This window comes from Canis lupus, chromosome 29 (genome assembly GCF_011100685.1).
Source record: "Canis lupus familiaris isolate Mischka breed German Shepherd chromosome 29, alternate assembly UU_Cfam_GSD_1.0, whole genome shotgun sequence".
Taxonomy (NCBI): domain Eukaryota; kingdom Metazoa; phylum Chordata; class Mammalia; order Carnivora; family Canidae; genus Canis; species Canis lupus.
Genome location: NC_049250.1, coordinates 39,978,015 through 39,995,584, shown reverse-complemented (window position 1 = coordinate 39,995,584; position 17,570 = coordinate 39,978,015). Strand labels below are relative to the sequence as shown.

Below are 17,570 nucleotides of genomic sequence, written 5' to 3'. Positions count from 1 at the left end.
TGGTTAAGCATCTGCCTTGGGCTCACTCAGGCCATGACCCAGGGTCCTGGGATGGAGCCCCGCGTCGGGCTCCCCGCTTTTCAGGAGTCTGCTTCTCCCTCTGTGTATACTCACTGTCAAATAAATAAAATCTAAAAAAAAAAAAAAAAAATCAGAGATCCTAATTCCTATTTTCACACCCTTAGCGTCTCACCTGATTAAATAAAAAGCTACAAAACGCTACCCACAGTTCACCTGCTAACAGAGGTCTTCTCTCCTGCGACCACATACTTTAAAAGGCAGGTAACAAAATGGCAACTTGAAGAACTCCTAAGTGGTCTCAGAACCAACACGAGGACAAAAGAGGGAAATAAGTGCTAAAACTAAGGACCAGAACCGCATTCAAGAAATTCCTAAACCCTTTATTTCATCAAAGGAGTCCTACTTTTTCATTTACATAGCTGCTGGTGGTTTACAAAGCTTTCCTTTTGGGAGTTTTGGTTCTGGGAGTTTGGGGAGTACTGGAGCTAAAAGTGAGGCTTGGAAAAGGCAAGTAACTTTCCTTCCCAAGAGCCTCTCCCTCTCCCGGTTTACCTGGTTGAACAGGTAATCCCTCAGGAGCAAATGACTCCCCATCTACTTGGCAAAACCACTGAGGATGTGTAATGTCCACCTCAACGTTTCCAAATTCAGTGTCGTTTCCACATCAGAAAGGGAAATATTGAGTGATTTGAAAGAACACGACTCTTCAGACACTGTAGAAATGCTCAGCATAGAGAAGGGCAAGTACATAGTCAAATTGGGTAGGACTGTTTTTGACCTGGGGACTTTGGTGGCCCGGTCAAGGAAATAATGTTTCCTCTCAACATGAGTCATAAAATAATTGATCACAGCTGCAATGTGGGGGGGGGGGGGGAAACACTGACAGGAAAGCTTAAGAATCCTTACCTATTAAATGGGAAATAAATATGCAGATAAAACACTAATAAAAAGTTAAGATTAAAATTCTATTTTCTGGGTGGTAATAACACTGTAAAATCCAAGACTCTTCCAATGTAAGCCCAAAGAAAGTAGGATATAATTAAGAAATTTAAGAAATAGAAAATGCCCTATTTTTTTCCAGTGAATGCATTACTAAGTGGCGATGAGCTCCTTCTCCATAGTTCAAGTGCCTGAAATGGAGACCAAGTTAGCTTTATTCACAATTAATTTGTTTACTATAGGCAAGTATTTCTGATTTTCATCTTCATGGCACTTGAAAAAAGAACTACCGGGGATCCCTGGGTGGCTCAGTGGTTGAGCACCTGCCTTGGGCCCAGGGCGTGATCCTGGAGACCCAGGATCGAGTCCCACATTGGGCTCCCTGCATGGAGCCTGCTTCTCCCTCTGCCTGTGTCTCAGCCTCTCTCTCTCTCTCTGTCTCTCATGAATAAGTAAAGATCTTAAAGAAAAAAAAAGAAAAAAAAACAACCTACCAACAAATAATTGTAGAGCTAGAATTAAAATGAATGACAAAAACAAATCAGCAAAGCATCACATCTAGTCATTTAAATGTCAGTTCAATTTTTTCATTTAAAAAGTACTATATGCTGGTGTGTAGATAATAAAGCGAAGTAAAAAAGTCCAGTTTACCACACTGAAAATGTTTACTAATAACCCCAAATTTTATTCATGTGAAGGTTTTAAAAAGAAACTGAGAAAAAACAAACAAAAACAAACAACAAAACCAGATGAACTTTTATTAAGTTTTCCCTAAACCGTCAACACATTGAGAAAACTGAAAAAAACCCAAATGTAAGAACCTCTTGCTTGTAGCTATGGAAATTTTTACCAGCATGTGACCTATAATCACTAAGGGAAGATGGTCTTTGCCAAAAAGAGGCTACCAAATAGTCAAGAATAAACAGTTCTTGATATACTGCTTTTTCTACTCAAGTCGTCTTTTTCTAAATTAGATAACTTAATTAGATTTTCCTTCCAACTATTTTTTTTCTAGGTTTTTTTGAATCTGTTTCATCTACCTTAGACTTCCCTGTAAGTCTGTAAATCTGTGAGCAAATAATATTTGTTGTTTAAGGCACAGTCTAATAGAATCTTTATGGTAGCCCTAGCCGACTACTATAGCATTTGAACCAACAATTAGTAAGAATTTTTTTGCTGTCTCAACCTTTTAATTCTTACACGAACCCCCTCAAAATGAGCTTAATACACACCCCCTCCCCCCAGCACTAATGATGCTAAAGCAAATTTCCAGCTAACTACTTCCAGAAAGAAGGCAGACACAATGGATTTGACCGGCTTACAAAGGGTTGGGAAAAAAACGTACAAACAGTATTTTCCAATCAGAAAAAGAAATTTTGAAATAAAACAAGAATCAGGCTTCAGCTCCTGAAAAGAATGAGTAAGTTTAAGAATAAACATCTATAACCCACAAGTTCCTGAAAGTAACTTAAATCCGACTTCAAGTTCGTTCTCATAGTGGCTTTGGGTGAGTTGCCCAACTCTTCTATTACTCAATTTCACATCTGATGTTGGCACATGACTGCTTATTAGTTAGCACTTTAAAGACTTACTGGATGAAAGATGATGTGTCAGTCATGACTACGAGATTAGTGATTATAAAATTTACTTTTACAATACACAGTGCATCAAATATACTATCCTGGTAATGAAAGAATTTGGGGGTAAAGCATCAACCTCATTTTACCATCTCAAAAGATGACTCATTATAGTCACCACAATCTCATGTGTATTTAAGAAACCCAAGGAAGGTTAAAAGGGGTACCCATGAAAATATTTGTAAACAGCAAATACCCACTACTTAAAAAAAATTCTTATCCATTCAAAAGATGTCAAAGTAAGCCCTAAAACCAGGAGAGTCAAGAACAAGTGGCCTTAGAGTCAGTATCAGAGAAGGTGGTCTCCACATTCTCCATCAACAACAACAAAAATCAAACATTCCCATAATACAAACTTCAATTCTGTTTAAATGCGTTCAACTCACAAAAATCCAACTCTAAATCCATCTAACTAAATCAGTACTCAAATTCAGTAAATTACTACTTTGAAAAATGCCTGTAATTGTACTATTAGTTCTTCCTAATACAACAGATAAATTTTGGACAGGGTATTTCATTCATACATTCACAAAGTAAAAAAAAAAAAAAAAATTTTAGAGGTGGGGCAGCTGGGTGGCTCAATCAGTTAAGCAACCGACTCTTGACCTTGGCTCAGGTCATGATATCAGGGTCGTGAGAAGGAGCCCTAAGTCTGGCTGTGTACTCAGTGAGGAGTCTCTCTCCTAGAGATTCTCTCTCTCCCTCTTTCTCTGCCCACCGCCCTCCTACACTCTCTCTGTAAAATAAGTAATTTTTTTTTAAATTTTAGGGGCCCCCAGATGGCTCATTTGGTTGAGCCTCCGACTCCTGGTTTAGGTTCAGGTCATGATCTCACGGGTCATGGGATCAAGCCCTGCCTAGGTCCCCAGCTCAGTGGGGGAGTCTGTTTTAAGATCCTCTCCCTCTGCCCCTCTCTCCACTTGCACACTCCCGTGCACACACACTCTCTCAAATCAATCTTTTAAAAAACATTTTAAATCTCTTATATGGTCATTTTATCTGGAACTACCTTTTCAAATGATTCTTGGGTAATCACTTAAAGGATACACTCTGTCATTGCTGCAACATCCAGTTTATCAATGTCAGGTGAGCCAGGGCAACACTTCTTGAATTCTTTTCGGAGATCAAAAAAGGAATAGAAGCATTCAGGCAATAATACATTCTGAGGAAGGACAAGGTAGACACTGTTAACTAGATGAATTTAGTTCAATGGCACTTTAATAATTAGAAACCTAAAAATTAAATGTAAGTATATTTTACCACAATTAAGTTTTTAAAAAATCAAATATGAGTGACATTATTTTCTAGCACGTATCCTATCCTATATACAAGTATCACAGAAAAAAATGATCTTTCTTTAAGGTAATAGGTTACATTTGTGTTCCATTACGCGTTCCATTCAAAATTCTTTTCAAGCTATAATACATTTGGGCTGTCATATTTCCTGACTGACAGAGCTATACACTTTTCAGCCATACCCACCTGTGTATTTTCAGGCAGCAATATGAGAACTGAAAGTTCTCATAAAGACACTTATGTTTACAGTGTCTACCTAGACACTGGAATCAATCACAAAACATAGTATTTTTAAATATTGGTTTTGTGTAATACAGATTTTCTGTACTGAAATCAGAGTAAGATAGCAAATTCCTGATTAACCAAAAAGGATGATTTTTGTGCCAAGTTAACTGTTCCACATTTTTCCCCAACCAAGATTGTGGCTATACATGAGAACTCAAATTAGACTTAAAAGATACCACAAATCTCAAGTGCAAAGGAGAAATAGTGACCCGCCGTTCTTAGCTACTAGCACCACTCTTGTGGTTATTAAGCATGTTCAACTGTTTGGGCAAATATTATACTATTATGTTTTTGCTTCTCCTAGTGGGAGGAGGGACCCCACACTGAATAACTTTGAAAGATCAATTTCTTTAAAACTGAATTCAGATTTTTCTTAAAATCTCAGAATCGTTTCTATTCACTCACTGGGAATTTCTACCCATCTATACATTAGAAAGTCAAGGAAATAAAGACTGTTTAATGTTTGCAACCTGTAACATTTACGCAATAATGTCTCTTTCTTCCAGATTTCCGAAGTGGATTCTATCAGATGTAGACCTGCTTCTGCTATATTTAAAATAGATATCAGGGCACTCAGCTGGTAAAGCATATCACTTTTGATATTGGGGCTGTGAGTTCCAGCCCCACACTGGGTGTAGGGATTACTTTAAAAATCTTTAAAAAATAAAATAAAGGGGTCCCTGGATGGCGCAGCGGTTCAGAGCCTGCCTTTGGCCCAGGGCGCGATCCTGGAGACCGGGGATCGAATCCCACGTCGGGCTCCCGGTGCATGGAGCCTGCTTCTCCCTCTGCCTTTGTCTCTGCCTCTCTCCCTGTGTGTGACTATCATAAATAAATAAAAATTTTAACAAATAAAATAAATAAAATAAAATAAAATAAAATAAAAAAATAAATATTGTACCATGGTCAGTTACCAAGAAAATGGTGAATCTTCAAAATTACCTACAAAAATCCTCATTTAAGAGCTGTTGATAACTCACATGTTCAACAATAAAAGATTTAGTTTAAATTGCTGTAACCACTTAAAATTCATTTAATTCTTATGAAAGATACTGATGTTAAAAAAGGAAGATATTGATGTTTTATTAAATTATAAAGTAGGCTAAAAAGTGTGTGTAGTATAAATGCTCCTTGTAAAAATAGAAAGGAGCTTTCTGCTTTTCTACAGAAACCTGGAAAAATATTTTCAAATATGTTCATATTAGAGAAAAATACAGTTTTCTGAATGGCAAGATTATTTTACCATTTTCCTTATTTTTTCTTAATAAATAGAATTACTTTATGATACTAGTTTCTTGTTTTCGGATACTACATTGTTTTAGGTTTCTTTATCACAATTCTAATAGAAGTAACTCAGGAAAATATGGGAGGTTTTCCCATATATAAAGCAGTCCCTCGAAAATAATAAAAACAGCTGTTTTCCTCCAGCCCAACAGGGAAAGGATTAAGTTTTATCCCTCTCTATAGGAGTTTGGGGGGAGTGAAAAAAAAATCCTTATCTATTTCTGGATCAAGGGCATAGCAACTGGTCTAGCATGAGTGAAACACACTTCCCCCTTTTAATGGAACAATTACTGACACTGCTGTAAAAGGAGTGGTTTTCTCAACTCTTAAGATACAGAAACTTGAATTTCTCCTTCAGACTTTTGAAATTGTCATTATGTATTTAACATGTATCTTTACATTTCTTCCCTAGTGAGGTCAAAAAGGGAAATCTGCACTGACTAGCCACTATACTTGTGACATCAAATGTCAGTCTAGAGCTTTCTTTGAAGACTTGCCTCATCCAGTTTCCTTAAAAATATTTCACTTTTCAAGTGCAGTATTTGCCTACCACAATAAAAAGTTACAGCTCAAGCTAATTACGTTGATAAGATCAACTATATTAGCAATGATTGGCTACACTGGGCCTGCCCTCTGTGCTCTCCATTTCCTCACAGCCCCTCGGTATCCTTCCCAGGGAGAGAAATCACAAAGCTGCAGTCAAAGTCTTATTTTTCTCACTCCATATTCTTTTCCACATCAGGGAGACCAGCCAAGGTAAAAGATGAGGCTGACCCTACTGTTTCAATACAATATTTAATCAGTTTTGAACATTTGCTAAGTCAAAGTGCAGCAGGCTATAATTAATGTTTCACTAGTTATATGGCTAAGTCTCTACCCAGTACAAAGCTCTTTAATGAATTAGTTACAATTAAAAAGATTTCATTGAACTTTTTGCTTTGCCCCTTCCTTTCTAGGATAAGGCATTTTCCACACAGAGGAGATTACAATGTCTTAAAAATGGAAAAGTCAATGTTCTCTCCTACTTGCTAGTAAATGAAATGTCAAAGATTCAGCTAATATGCTCTGGAAAAGGGAGACTAGGTCAAAACGCAACATCAAGAGAAGCTTTAATTAAGTCACCACAGAGCATCTATAAAATTACCTCTATTGAAGGGTCATGAATATTTTTGTGGTAAAATACCCATAACACCGGATTTTGACATCTAAGTGTACAGTTCGGTGGCATTAAGTACAGTCACATTGTTATCAAACCATCACCACCATTCTTTTGTCATCTTCTCAAGCTGAAATCCTGCCGTGAAACAGTAACTCCCAACATGCATCTTTTTAAAATGGAGAAACTTGGATAAACCATAAAAAAAAAAAAAAAAAATAAGGTAAAACAAACAAAAAAAAGCCTCCGGTCACTCCCAAAAGTCCAATCATTCCCTGAGAAGCCAGCACACACTGACCTTCTTGGAAGCCTCAGGATGCAGGATTTGCCGGACATGAAGCTGCCCATCAGTACAGAGGCAGAAGGAGGTTCCGACCCCAATATTCAGCTCGTTGCTTACGGACTGGTTAAACTGAAAACGAGACACAGCGACGCAACTGATGCAGGATTTCCAAAGTGGCCCCACGTGTTGATAACCGGGGAACACCGCGCTCCGCTAGGGGGGCGGCGGGGCTGGGGCAGCTCCCTTCCCACAAACCATCTGAGGGTCCTTTAGCTGGGGAAGCTCTCCAATCAACCCACATTTCCCGGACAGGAGAATTCAGTATCTGCATCGGCCCGCCCGTCCCCTCTTCCGTTTGTGCAATAAATCCACATTCAAGACTTTTAAGTCGGGTCCTCGTTTCATCAGCAGGTTGCCTTCAGATTACATCATTCCCCGCTGTTACTTTATGTTTGGATGTTCCGAGATTAAGAAGGATGCCAGCGTCTGATAAACAAACGTGATTAATGGGGAAAGCCTGGCAACCCCAAAAGGAGAACTTTCCCCTAATAATTTGCAACTTGTGTGCTGGGGGGGGGGGGGGCGGAGAGATCGGACACGCACCTGTGCACAGGTGAGCAGCGCCCCGCCCCGCCCCCGGATCCAGTAACCCGTCAGAACCGCAAAGCAGCCCTAAAGCTGCACTAAGGGGATCCCGCCCGTTGCACGGTGACCCGAACGAGCAGCCCTACAGGTGCCGGCCCCAAACCCAAACCCCAACCCCAACCCCGCGGGGAACAGGCGCCGCCGGAGTCAGGGCCTGGGGCGCCAGCATTCAAAGTGCGCTCGTCATTCATTTGGTAAAAACCCGACGGACTCGGGGGCCCCCCAGGAATGACCCGAAAAGCAGCGACTTTGGGCCGCGGTCCCGGGGGCTGGGGGGCTGGGAGGGGCGGCGACCCCCTCGCAGAAGGGCCCCCCCGGGCCTGCAGGCCGGGTTTGCGCCCCCGCGGCCCGGCGTCCCGCCACCTGCCCGGGGATGCGCCACCTGCCCGGGGCTGTCACCTGGCGGAGGGCTTGGTCCAGCTGCGGCGCGGAGGACAGACTGTCCGCGTCGATCTTGGTCTCGGCTCTGCAGTCCTCCGTCAGCTCCAACTGATCCGGTCTGACTAGTACTTCGTGCAGCTGCCCCACCTGCAGACGGGAAAGCGGCCGGGTCAGTCCCGCTCCCCAGCCCGGGCGCCCCCGCGCCCCCCGGACCCCCCAGCGGAGCTCACCTGTCGCGGGCGGCTCGGGCGGCGAGGCCCGCGCGCCCCGGCCCTGCCCCCACCCGGATCCGGCCGAGCCCCGGGGGTCCCCCGGCTCCGCGCGCCGCCTCCCCACCCGAGCCGGATTTGGGATCAGCCAACCGGGGCCCCAGCCGTCGGCCAACCCGTCCGCCTGCAGCCCGGACCCCGTAGGCCTCGGGCCCGGCCTCGTAGGCGGCCGAGCAGACCCTTGTTTACCGACTCCCCCAACTTGTAGGGCAAACTCCTGGCCCCGTTCCTCTCGTTTGGGCCAGAACCCTGGAGAGAAATACCTTCTTGTTGGCCAGATCCACGACTTTCCATAAGAGCAGGATCAGCTCCTTCTCATCCGAGCCCAGCTTGGCCCCGGTGGCCCCCGCGGTGATCCCAAAAAGCACCACCAGGTAATCCGGAGACGCCGTCATGACGGTAGGCGGGGAGGGGGAGCGGGGGGTTGGGAGCGGCGAGGTGGGGGGAGGCCGGGGAGGCCGGCGCTGAACCCGCTCCTCGGAGGAAAAGAAAGAGCGCCCACCCCCTCCGCGCGGCCGCGGGTGCAGAAGCGGTCACCGGCCGCCCGGCGCACACCTGGCCCGCGCTCCGCGCCCCGGGCAGGGAGGGGTGGCACGGAGGGCGCGGGAGGCTGCCCTTTCTGAATCCGGTCGCCGTGCGTCTATGCAAAAAGCCAGGAGCAGGGCTGCACCCCGGGCGGAGCGCGCAATGGCTGAAAGCTTTTCTGTTTTGGGATGTGGCTCTACCTGCCCGCCCCTTCCCCCTCCCCCACGTGGTGCAGGTAAGAGACACCTGGCGGCGCCGGCCCATTGGCTCCTTCAAACCACGACGTGGCAGCGGTGGGGGAGGAGGCCGCCCGGGGAGCCGGAGAGGGGGCGGGAGACAATGGCTGGATGAATGGGGAGGGGAGGGGAGGGAGGGCGAGGGGCGGGGAGCGGGCGGCTGCCACCTAGAGGGCAGCCGGGGCCGGGCGGGGAGGCTGGGGGCGCCGAGGGGGACGGGGCCGCGGGCGGCCGGGGTTCTCTTCCAGGGTCGGGGGAGAAAGGAGGCCAGGGGTGAAGGCGCGGGGGGCGCGGGGGCCGGGGCCGGGGCCGGGGGCCAGCGCTCCTCGGCGTGCGCACCGCGGACGGAAGCCGGGGACCCCCCACCCACCCCCCCACCCAGCGCGGGGGCCCGGGCCACGCTGCCCCCCCTCGAGGTTCGCGCAGAGCCGCAGGGGTCCCCGCGAGGGCCCTCGGGCACCGCGCGCCCCGCTTCCTCGTCCCTCCACGACGCCCTCCATGCCCGAGCCGCCCGCGGACTAGAACCTTCTCCGCCCGGCCCGGCCCGGCCGCCCCCGCCCCCGCCCCCGCGGCCGCCCGCGCGCTCGTCGGGGCCGGGGAGACCACGTGGCGGGCCGCGCGGGGAGCCCCGGGGCCGACGTCGCCCGAGCTCTGCACGCTCTGGGAGCCCGAGGTCCGGGAACAGCGGGGCGCGCCGGGCGCAGGGCGAAGCCGGGGCCGGACCCGGAACCCGTCGGGGGCGGGGCGGGGCGGGGGTGGAGTCCGGGGAGCCCCGCGGGCGGGGCAGGGCGGCGCAGGGGGCGGCGCAGGGGGCGGGGGGCCGGGGGCGGGGGGCTCGCCCCGGAGCCTCGGGATGCGGGGGGCGGAGGGGGTCGGCGGCGGCGGCCTCGCCCCGGGTCCCCGAGCCCCGAGCCGCGCTCCCGCCCGCCGGCGCCGCGGGGGCAGGGACTGGGCGCGGAGGCGGCGGGGAGGGACCTGGCGGAACCACCCAGCCTGCACTGCAGCGGGCGCGGCCGCCGGAGGAGCCGGTTCCCCGGGCCCCCCCCCCCCCCGCCGGGGTGCGCGGGGCTGGGCGCGCAGGAGGCGGAGACGGAGGGAGGCACCTGCCCCGCCGGGGCGCGCGGGCCGGGGGCTGGGCGCGTGGGGGGAGGCGGAGGCACCTGGCCCCCCCGCGGTGCGTGGGCCGGGAGAGGGAGGCACCTGCCCCCCAGGCGGGGCGCGGGGCCCCTGGGCCGGGCGCGCGTGCGGGGAGAGGGAGGCACCTGCACCCGGTGCAGTGCGCGGGGCCGCGGGGCTGGGCGCGGGGGCGGGGGCGGGGGCGGGGGAGGCACCTGCCCGCCGCGCCCCGGGGCGTCGGGCGCTCGGTTGGATCCCGGGGCTCTGCGGGGCGCGCCCGTCGGGGCTCCCGCGTCTGGGGCGGCCCCCTCCCGACCCGGCTCCCCTTCCTGCTTCAGGAAGCGGGTCACCGGGTTCTGAGGTGCTGGATCTAAATTCTAATCTGTGCAACGAGGAGACGAGGACGGGGATTTCGCGCGGTCCTGGGCCCGCCCCTGCAGCCCCGGGGCCGGGACGCCGCCGGACAGACGCTGGGCACTCCACGAAGATTTGTGCAAAGGTCTCAGTGGGCGACGCCACCCATTTTTTGCGGCTCTTGCTTCCTAGCGCGGCACAGGGTTCGTCTCTGCGAGCGGGAGCCCACAGGGAACCCAAGTCTCCGGTGGTTAAGAAGAGGAGGTGCTAAGTCTTCCACAGACAAACCTACTTTTGTGAAATACGGCAAATGCACGAGTGCCAAGGGAAGGAAATCTGTGCAACACAGTGCAGTTCTGAATACAAAACTTTTTTTTTTGTCTCACTATCTAGAATGAGTCTAATATAGTGGGAGTGGTCAATAGGAGGTGCCTAGAAGGGTCCTTGAAGTGGGGGTCATTCTACCTGTGGTCTTCACTCAAGACCACACCTAAAACTCCTCAAACAAATGAGAATCTGTGTGTGTGTGTGTGTGTGTGTGTGTGAGAGAGAGAGAGAGAGAGAGAGAGAGTGTGTTAGCAGAGACCTAATTGCTCGACCGGCCACACAATAACTTGCCTGTATTCATGAAAGGTTATAAAGGACAAAGACTCAAGAACTTCTTTTTATTTACTTATTAGAGGGGAGACAGCATGAGAGAGATCATGGGGGGGATAGAAAGAGAAGCAGACCCCTCCCAGAGCGGGGAGCCCCATGCAGGACTCCATCCAGGACCCCAGGATCACACCTGAGCCGAAGGCACACTCTTACCTGCCTCAGCCACCCAGGTGCCCTGAAGAACTATGTGAAAGGAATTTATGAGACATGACAACTATGTGCCACGGGGATCCTGGACTGGGCAAAAAAAATTTTTTTTCTTTTTGCTTTAATGGACATTATTGAGATAACAGGAAAAATTTGAGTAAGGTCTGTACAATAAAATGAAATTGTATCTGTTAATTTCCTGATACTTATATTACTATGGTTTGGCAGGAGAATATTTTCTGTGTTAGGAAATCCCCATTCTTTAGGGAGAAGGAATAATGTATATAATTTTACTCTCAAATGATTCCATATATGGTATATATGTATATCTAGATGAGACAGAAAATGATAAAGCCAATCTGGCAAAATGTTAACATTGGTGAATCTGAATGAAGGAATTTTTTTATACTATTCCTTGAAACTTTTAAAGCCTTTTAAAAAAAATCTTAGAGAACTTTTTGCTGCCACCACCATTTGATGTTTAACAAGGCTCTTTCTGATAACTTCCTATGCTAAGCTAATCCCTTCTTCCTGTAGAATGAATCCATTTTCTTTGTCTTTTCCTTAGGGAAAAAAGGAAATAAAGGTCATCGATTTTTTTGTATAACAATCCCAAGTCATTTAAGGGTGTTTTTAAATAACTTTCTTAGACTAAATCACTGCAAGCCCTTGAATCTTTCATTGTGAATCTTTTCTACTTTTAATTCTTTTCCTTTTTTTAAAGGTTTTATTTATTCGTGAGAGGCAGAGACACAGGCAGAGGGAGGGACCCCAGGATCCCTGGGGCGGGCTCCCTGGGGGACCCCAGGATCATGCCCTGAGCCGAAGCCAGCCGCTTAACCAGTGAAACACCCAGGCATCCCTTTAATTATTTTCTTTACACTCCTTGGACCCTTTTCCTTTTATCACTTTTAATAAAATTTTTTAAGTTTATTCATTAGAGAGAGAGAGAGCAGGAATAGGGGGAGAGGCAGAGGGAGGAGGAGAAGCAGGCTCCCCACTGAGCAGGGAACCCAATATAGAGCTCATCCCAGGACCCTGGGATCCTGACCTGAGCCAAGAGCTTAACAGACAGCCACTCAGGCCCCCCTCTTTTATCACTTTTAGAGCGCAGCTCTTGAACTGGGCAAAATTCAGATGAGTCTAGCCACTGACACAGTAGTTTCTCTATGTTTCTTTTTTTAAGATTTTATTTATTTATTAATGAAAGAGAGAGCACACATAGGAGGAGAAGCAGATTTCTCGCCAAGTGCGGGTTCACGGTGTGATCCTGGAGTCCCGGGGTCGAGTCCCCCATCCGGCTCCCTGCAGGGAGCCTGCCTGTGTCTCTGCCTCTCTCGGTGTCTCTCATGAATAAATGAATAAAATCTTAAAAAAAAAAAAAAAAGTTAGTCAAAGTATGGATCTTTGAGCTCACTGAATAGACACCATGAGCAAAGCTCACCCTCCTGAGTTGAAAAAATTTATGGACAAGAAGTTGTCATTGAAATTAAACGGTGGCAGTCATGTCTAAGGAATAGTGTGGGGGTTCGATCCCTTTATAGAACTTGTGATGGGGGATCCCTGGGTGGCGCAGCGGTTTGGCGCCTGCCTTTGAGCCAGGGCGTGATCCTGGAGTCCCAGGATCCAGTCCCCCATCGGGCTCCCTGCATGGAGCCTGCTTCTCCCTCTGCCTGTCTGTCTGTCTGTCTCTCTCTCTCATGAATAAATAAATAAAATCTTTAAAAAAAAAAAAAAACTTGTGATGGATGAAGGTATGGAGATGGCAACTCATGGGCAACGACAATATTGGAGTGGTGCTAACTCAAGGAAGTAGTGTTGTGTTAGAAGCCTTGGAAGAAATATAAACAACGGTGTGTTCCCTGGAAGAAATCAACTGCTTCCACGTGTCACCCATCTGTAGCACCTGTTTTACTACAATATAAAAACCAGGTCGTATGCATTTTCATATTGAACTTTTTTGTTAAATCAACTCTTGTAATTGTAAAAAAAAAAAAAAAATGAAACAAATGTTCTTGATTAGAGTTGTATTGTTTGGTGGTGAACATACTAAAACCACTGACTTGTACACTTGAAAAGGTGAAGCGTATACTTGAGAGGGGTGAATGTGAATCATATCTCAGTTTTTTAAAGACCAAATCAACATAAAAGCCCGTGTCCTAAGGCTACCACTAGCCATTGATATTTTTTAGTTATTCGTTTTAGATGCAGTTGTAAAAGAGTTCACATTTCATACTCCTGGACAAATCCAACCTCTCTGAAGGTAAGGGGGAGTGATGGTCAAGATAACTAAATACATTATAATTTTCTGTGAATTATTCTGTGCATCACATATTTAAACAAATTACTAGTCTGAACCTTTATTATAGCAATTATTATAGATGGTCTGTATGGGAAAAGTATAGGTTTATAAATCGGCCCTGCCATTTGCCACCTCATGGCCTTGACTGTGTCCCTTAGCTTCACAAGGATTCAGTTTTTCACCTGTAAAAATGGGAATGATGACAATGTATACTTCAGAGGCTTTAAGGGGAGAAGAAATAGATAAAGAAGTGTTTTCCTTAAAACAAACCTAAGAACCAGGAAGTTTAATACTCAAGAGCGATCTCCTGGTGGGGAGGAGGTCTCTTCAGCCCACCACAAGGGCCCTAGCCATCTGACCTTAGTTAGCTTACCATAAAGACACCACTGAGGCAGGCTGAGACATTTATGGAGGACGTTACTGACTCGCATGTCAGGGAAGCACACAGAAAAATCAAGCCACTGACTTGATCCCTTCCAGAAATTATCAACAAATTGATTTTCCTAAGACTCCTTTGTGTTTTTTAATTTAATATATATTGGAGCGCCTGTGTGGCTCAGTCAGTTGGGTCACCGACTCGTGATTTCAGCTCAGGTCAGATCTCATGAGTCGGGATTGGGCTCCATGCTCAGTAGGGAGTCTGCTTGAGATCCTCTCCCTCTGCCTCTCCCCCACTCACACTTGTGCACATGCTCTCTCTCTCCACCTCAAATAAATCTTTAAAAAATAAAATTAAGGGCAGCCTGGGTGGCTCAGCAGTTTAGCGCCGCCTTTAGCCCATGGTGTGATCCTGGGGACCAGGGATCAAGTCCCATGTCAGGCTTCCTGCATGGAGCCTGCTTTTCCCTCTGCCTGTGTCTCTGCCCACCCCCCCACCCCCCCCATCTCTCATGAATAAATAAATAAAATCAAATAAAAATAAAATTAATATATATTTAAAGTAATACAACTATGTCATAAGTCTAATCATTCTACATCATTTATGATAAAGAAACGACAGTTCTCTGTCTTTCCCCTGAATTCTGACTCCTGCTTCCCAAAGGCACCTTACCCACTTTCAGCTATTTTCTACTCTTGTAACCTCATTTGCAACTAACATGCATTTACTAATAACATTGCCTACCTCAATCTTTTTTCTTTTGTGAAAGTGCATCTCACAGGGACGTTTATTCATGCCACACAGGAGACACTTCTACAAGTGACCGGCGATGCTCCATGTTCCCATCCAACAGATCTTGCTGTGATGTACAGCCAGACTGACTTCCATCTGGTGTGCACACCACGCAGAGCTGGTTAGAGATGACCCTGCACAGGTACAGGACTCGAAGCTTTCAAAGCTTTACTTTTTTTTTTTTTTTTTTTTATCAGCACTCCTGATTTTATAAACCATGAAGCCCATTCCTACCCAAATCTGGTAAACTTGGGTATAGTGGGGCTTCATGGGGATTCAAACTTTTTTTTTTTAATTTTTTATTTTTATTTTATGTTTTATGATAGTCACAGAGAGAGAGAGGCAGAGACACAGGCAGAGGGAGAAGCAGGCTCCACGCACTGGGAGCCCGATGTGGGATTCGATCCCCGGTCTCCAGGATCGCGCCCTGGGCCAAAGGCAGGCGCCAAACCGCTGCGCCACCCAGGGATCCCGGATTCAAACATTTTTAATAAAGCTTTGAAACATCTCAGTGCAGAACCACCAGCTAAGGCTGCCCCGACCTGCGCAGCCAATGACTCAGAAAGGCCCAAGCCTATTTCGATGTTGTTGCTTCTCTTTTCAAATGGAACTGGAAGTACGGACTAAGTTATATATTCTTCAGCTGAAATCTCAAATTCATCTACGATGCTTGGCAGAGTCAAGCCCACGGTGATTACCACTAGAGCCTCTATACTTAAAATGCTGCCCTGTATTATCTAGTTCAAGTAGGCAACAGCTTCCTTTTCTTAAGATTCAAACTCTCAATTAGTGGTTGCTTTATGGCTGCTTTTATTCCTATTTATTAAACTGTTCTCTTTACATGCACTTTGTTTTTTAAGTTTATTTTTTGCAGTAACCTCTTCATCCAATGTGGGACTCAAACCTGCGACCCCAAGATCAGGAGTCACGTGCTCTTCCGACTGAGCCAACCAATCACCCCTGTGTGAACATTAACAACCAGTAGAACTTGCCTCTGCTTAGAACGTGGGAAAGAGGTTTGGTGAGGGTAGCCATCAGTTATGCTGACCTTAGAGGAAGAATAACGTTTCCAAAACAGGAGAACTGTTCCCAGTAGTAGGCCATTCCTTTCTTGTTCAGAGCTGTATCCCTGCTTTAGAGTCTATTTAAACCAGCATCCATTTCTGCAAACAATATTTTGAATCAGATCACCATTCTGAAAGGCAACACAAAAAAAATTAGCACTTCCTATAAAGGAGTGGTCCGTCGGGTTGGTGGGAAAGAAAACAGAAAAGAGATCTTTCTCTTTATAAACATGCATAACAACAATACAATCGCTTTTATTTATTAAGTCGACACTACATGGGTTATCTCATGATTTTCACAACAACGCAATGAGGTAAAAGTACTGTTTTTTTTTTTTTTTTTTTTAACCCCTGCTTTACAAGTGATGAAACCAAAGGTTAAGAATAACCTGGTGAAAACAGCGTTGGGAGGCATGGGAGGTCTAGAGCTGGGCTTTATACCTAGGGAGTGTGACTCCAGAGACTGCATTTAGGCAGCACGCTGTACTTCACATGAACCACGGTTATACTCTACTGATTAATAAACTAAAATAGTACAGACGGTCGCAGAGTAAAACCCATCATCTACGGGTGAAAGTTGCAACACATACACGTGACCAAGAGCAAGTCACAAAAGCAAAGCCAGAGTAAGCGGATTTAATGATTTCAGTAATGTCACACCTTACATTTGATCAAACAACCTGCATTTCATACCTCAGCCTACAAGAGAACCACGGATTATAAAGTGCACTTGAGACCGATTATGGCTATCACCTTCTACAGCAGTTATAAATAACATGGTAGTCAAAGTAAGCATTGAATGTCATCAAAGCTTATTATTTTCATATTTGGTAGCGACTCTTGTCAATTTTACTCCAACTCCTTCTTTTCACAAGCGGCCAAGGGAAGAAGTGACTTGCCCAACCACGGTGCCCTGGCTAATTAGCAGCAGGGCTGCAGTCAGGGCTCAGGGCTCCTGGCTCCTGGCTCCTGGCTCCTGGCCCAGTGCTCTTTCCCGGTTGTGTCCATGACTACCCAGAAAGTGTGCGCCCTCTGAGAGTACGACAGGCTTTCAGGATGGGACTCAGAGATGTCTGTGTAGTTGGTTCTGGTGCAAATGACCTCTCTTGTCAAGGTTTTGGTAGGGAAAAGACATCTTTGTCGAGAGCTCTTCCTCACTGCAACGTACAGGATAGAATTCAGAAGACTTGAGTGTCCACCGCTGAGGCTGGCGCACTTCTTGCTGTCCCGGGGTCTGATTCCATAGCTACTGCCTACCACACTGAGAATTTAGAAGAGTTTTGGTATGGAGGCAGCAGGTGGGGGGGGGGGGGGTGGAATTTGGATGAGCCATTCTTTTTCTTTTTTTTTTTTTTTTTTAAGATTTTATTTATTGGGACACCTGGGTGGCTCAGCGGTTAAGCATCTGCCTTCCAGCTCAGGGTGTGATGCTGGAGTCCTGGGGATCGAGTCCCACGTCGGGCTCCCTGCATGGAGCCTGCTTCTCCCTCTGCCTATGCCTCTGTTTCTCTCTCTCTCTCTGGATGTTTCTCATAAATAAATAAATAAAATCTTAAAAAAAAAAAGATTTTATTTATTCATGAGAAACAGAGAGAGGCAGAGACACAGGCAGAGGGAGAAGCAGGCTCCTCACAGGGAGCCCAATGCAGGACTCGATCCCTGGACCTCAGTCAGGATCACGCCCTGAGCCAAAGGCAGACGCTCAACCACTGAGCCACCCAGGCGTCCCATGGATGAGGCATTCTTAATTTAAAACTGTCCAAAGAAATTTGAATGGAGGCATTCTTTTGATGTTGGTAAAG

General features: G+C 47.0%; 1 protein-coding gene and 1 long non-coding RNA gene across 6 annotated transcripts in view; one reads left to right on the top strand and one right to left on the bottom strand.

The window, feature by feature from the left end:
- ESRP1 (epithelial splicing regulatory protein 1) overlaps window positions 1-8,936 on the bottom strand; it is a 55,498-nt gene extending 46,562 nt beyond the window's left edge. For 2 of the 5 annotated variants that reach the window (XM_038579784.1, XM_038579786.1), the window contains exons 1-4: window positions 8,460-8,934; window positions 7,946-8,074; window positions 6,917-7,030; window positions 3,645-3,759 (exon numbers count right to left, since the gene is read on the bottom strand). In XM_038579784.1, coding sequence (XP_038435712.1) covers window positions 3,645-3,759; window positions 6,917-7,030; window positions 7,946-8,074; window positions 8,460-8,591 — 490 coding nt within the window. In that variant the 5' untranslated portion in view covers window positions 8,592-8,934. Of the gene's footprint in view, window positions 1-3,644; window positions 3,760-6,916; window positions 7,031-7,945; window positions 8,075-8,459 lie in introns of all 5 variants that reach the window. The other 3 variants (XM_038579785.1, XM_038579782.1, XM_038579783.1) reach the window with 3 other exon arrangements.
- Window positions 8,225-15,520, top strand: LOC119866745. Its single transcript, XR_005381247.1, has 4 exons — window positions 8,225-8,570; window positions 10,412-13,494; window positions 14,717-14,846; window positions 15,031-15,520. It is a non-coding gene; the product is annotated as an uncharacterized LOC119866745 (long non-coding RNA).
- Window positions 15,521-17,570: the final 2,050 nt, after the last annotated feature.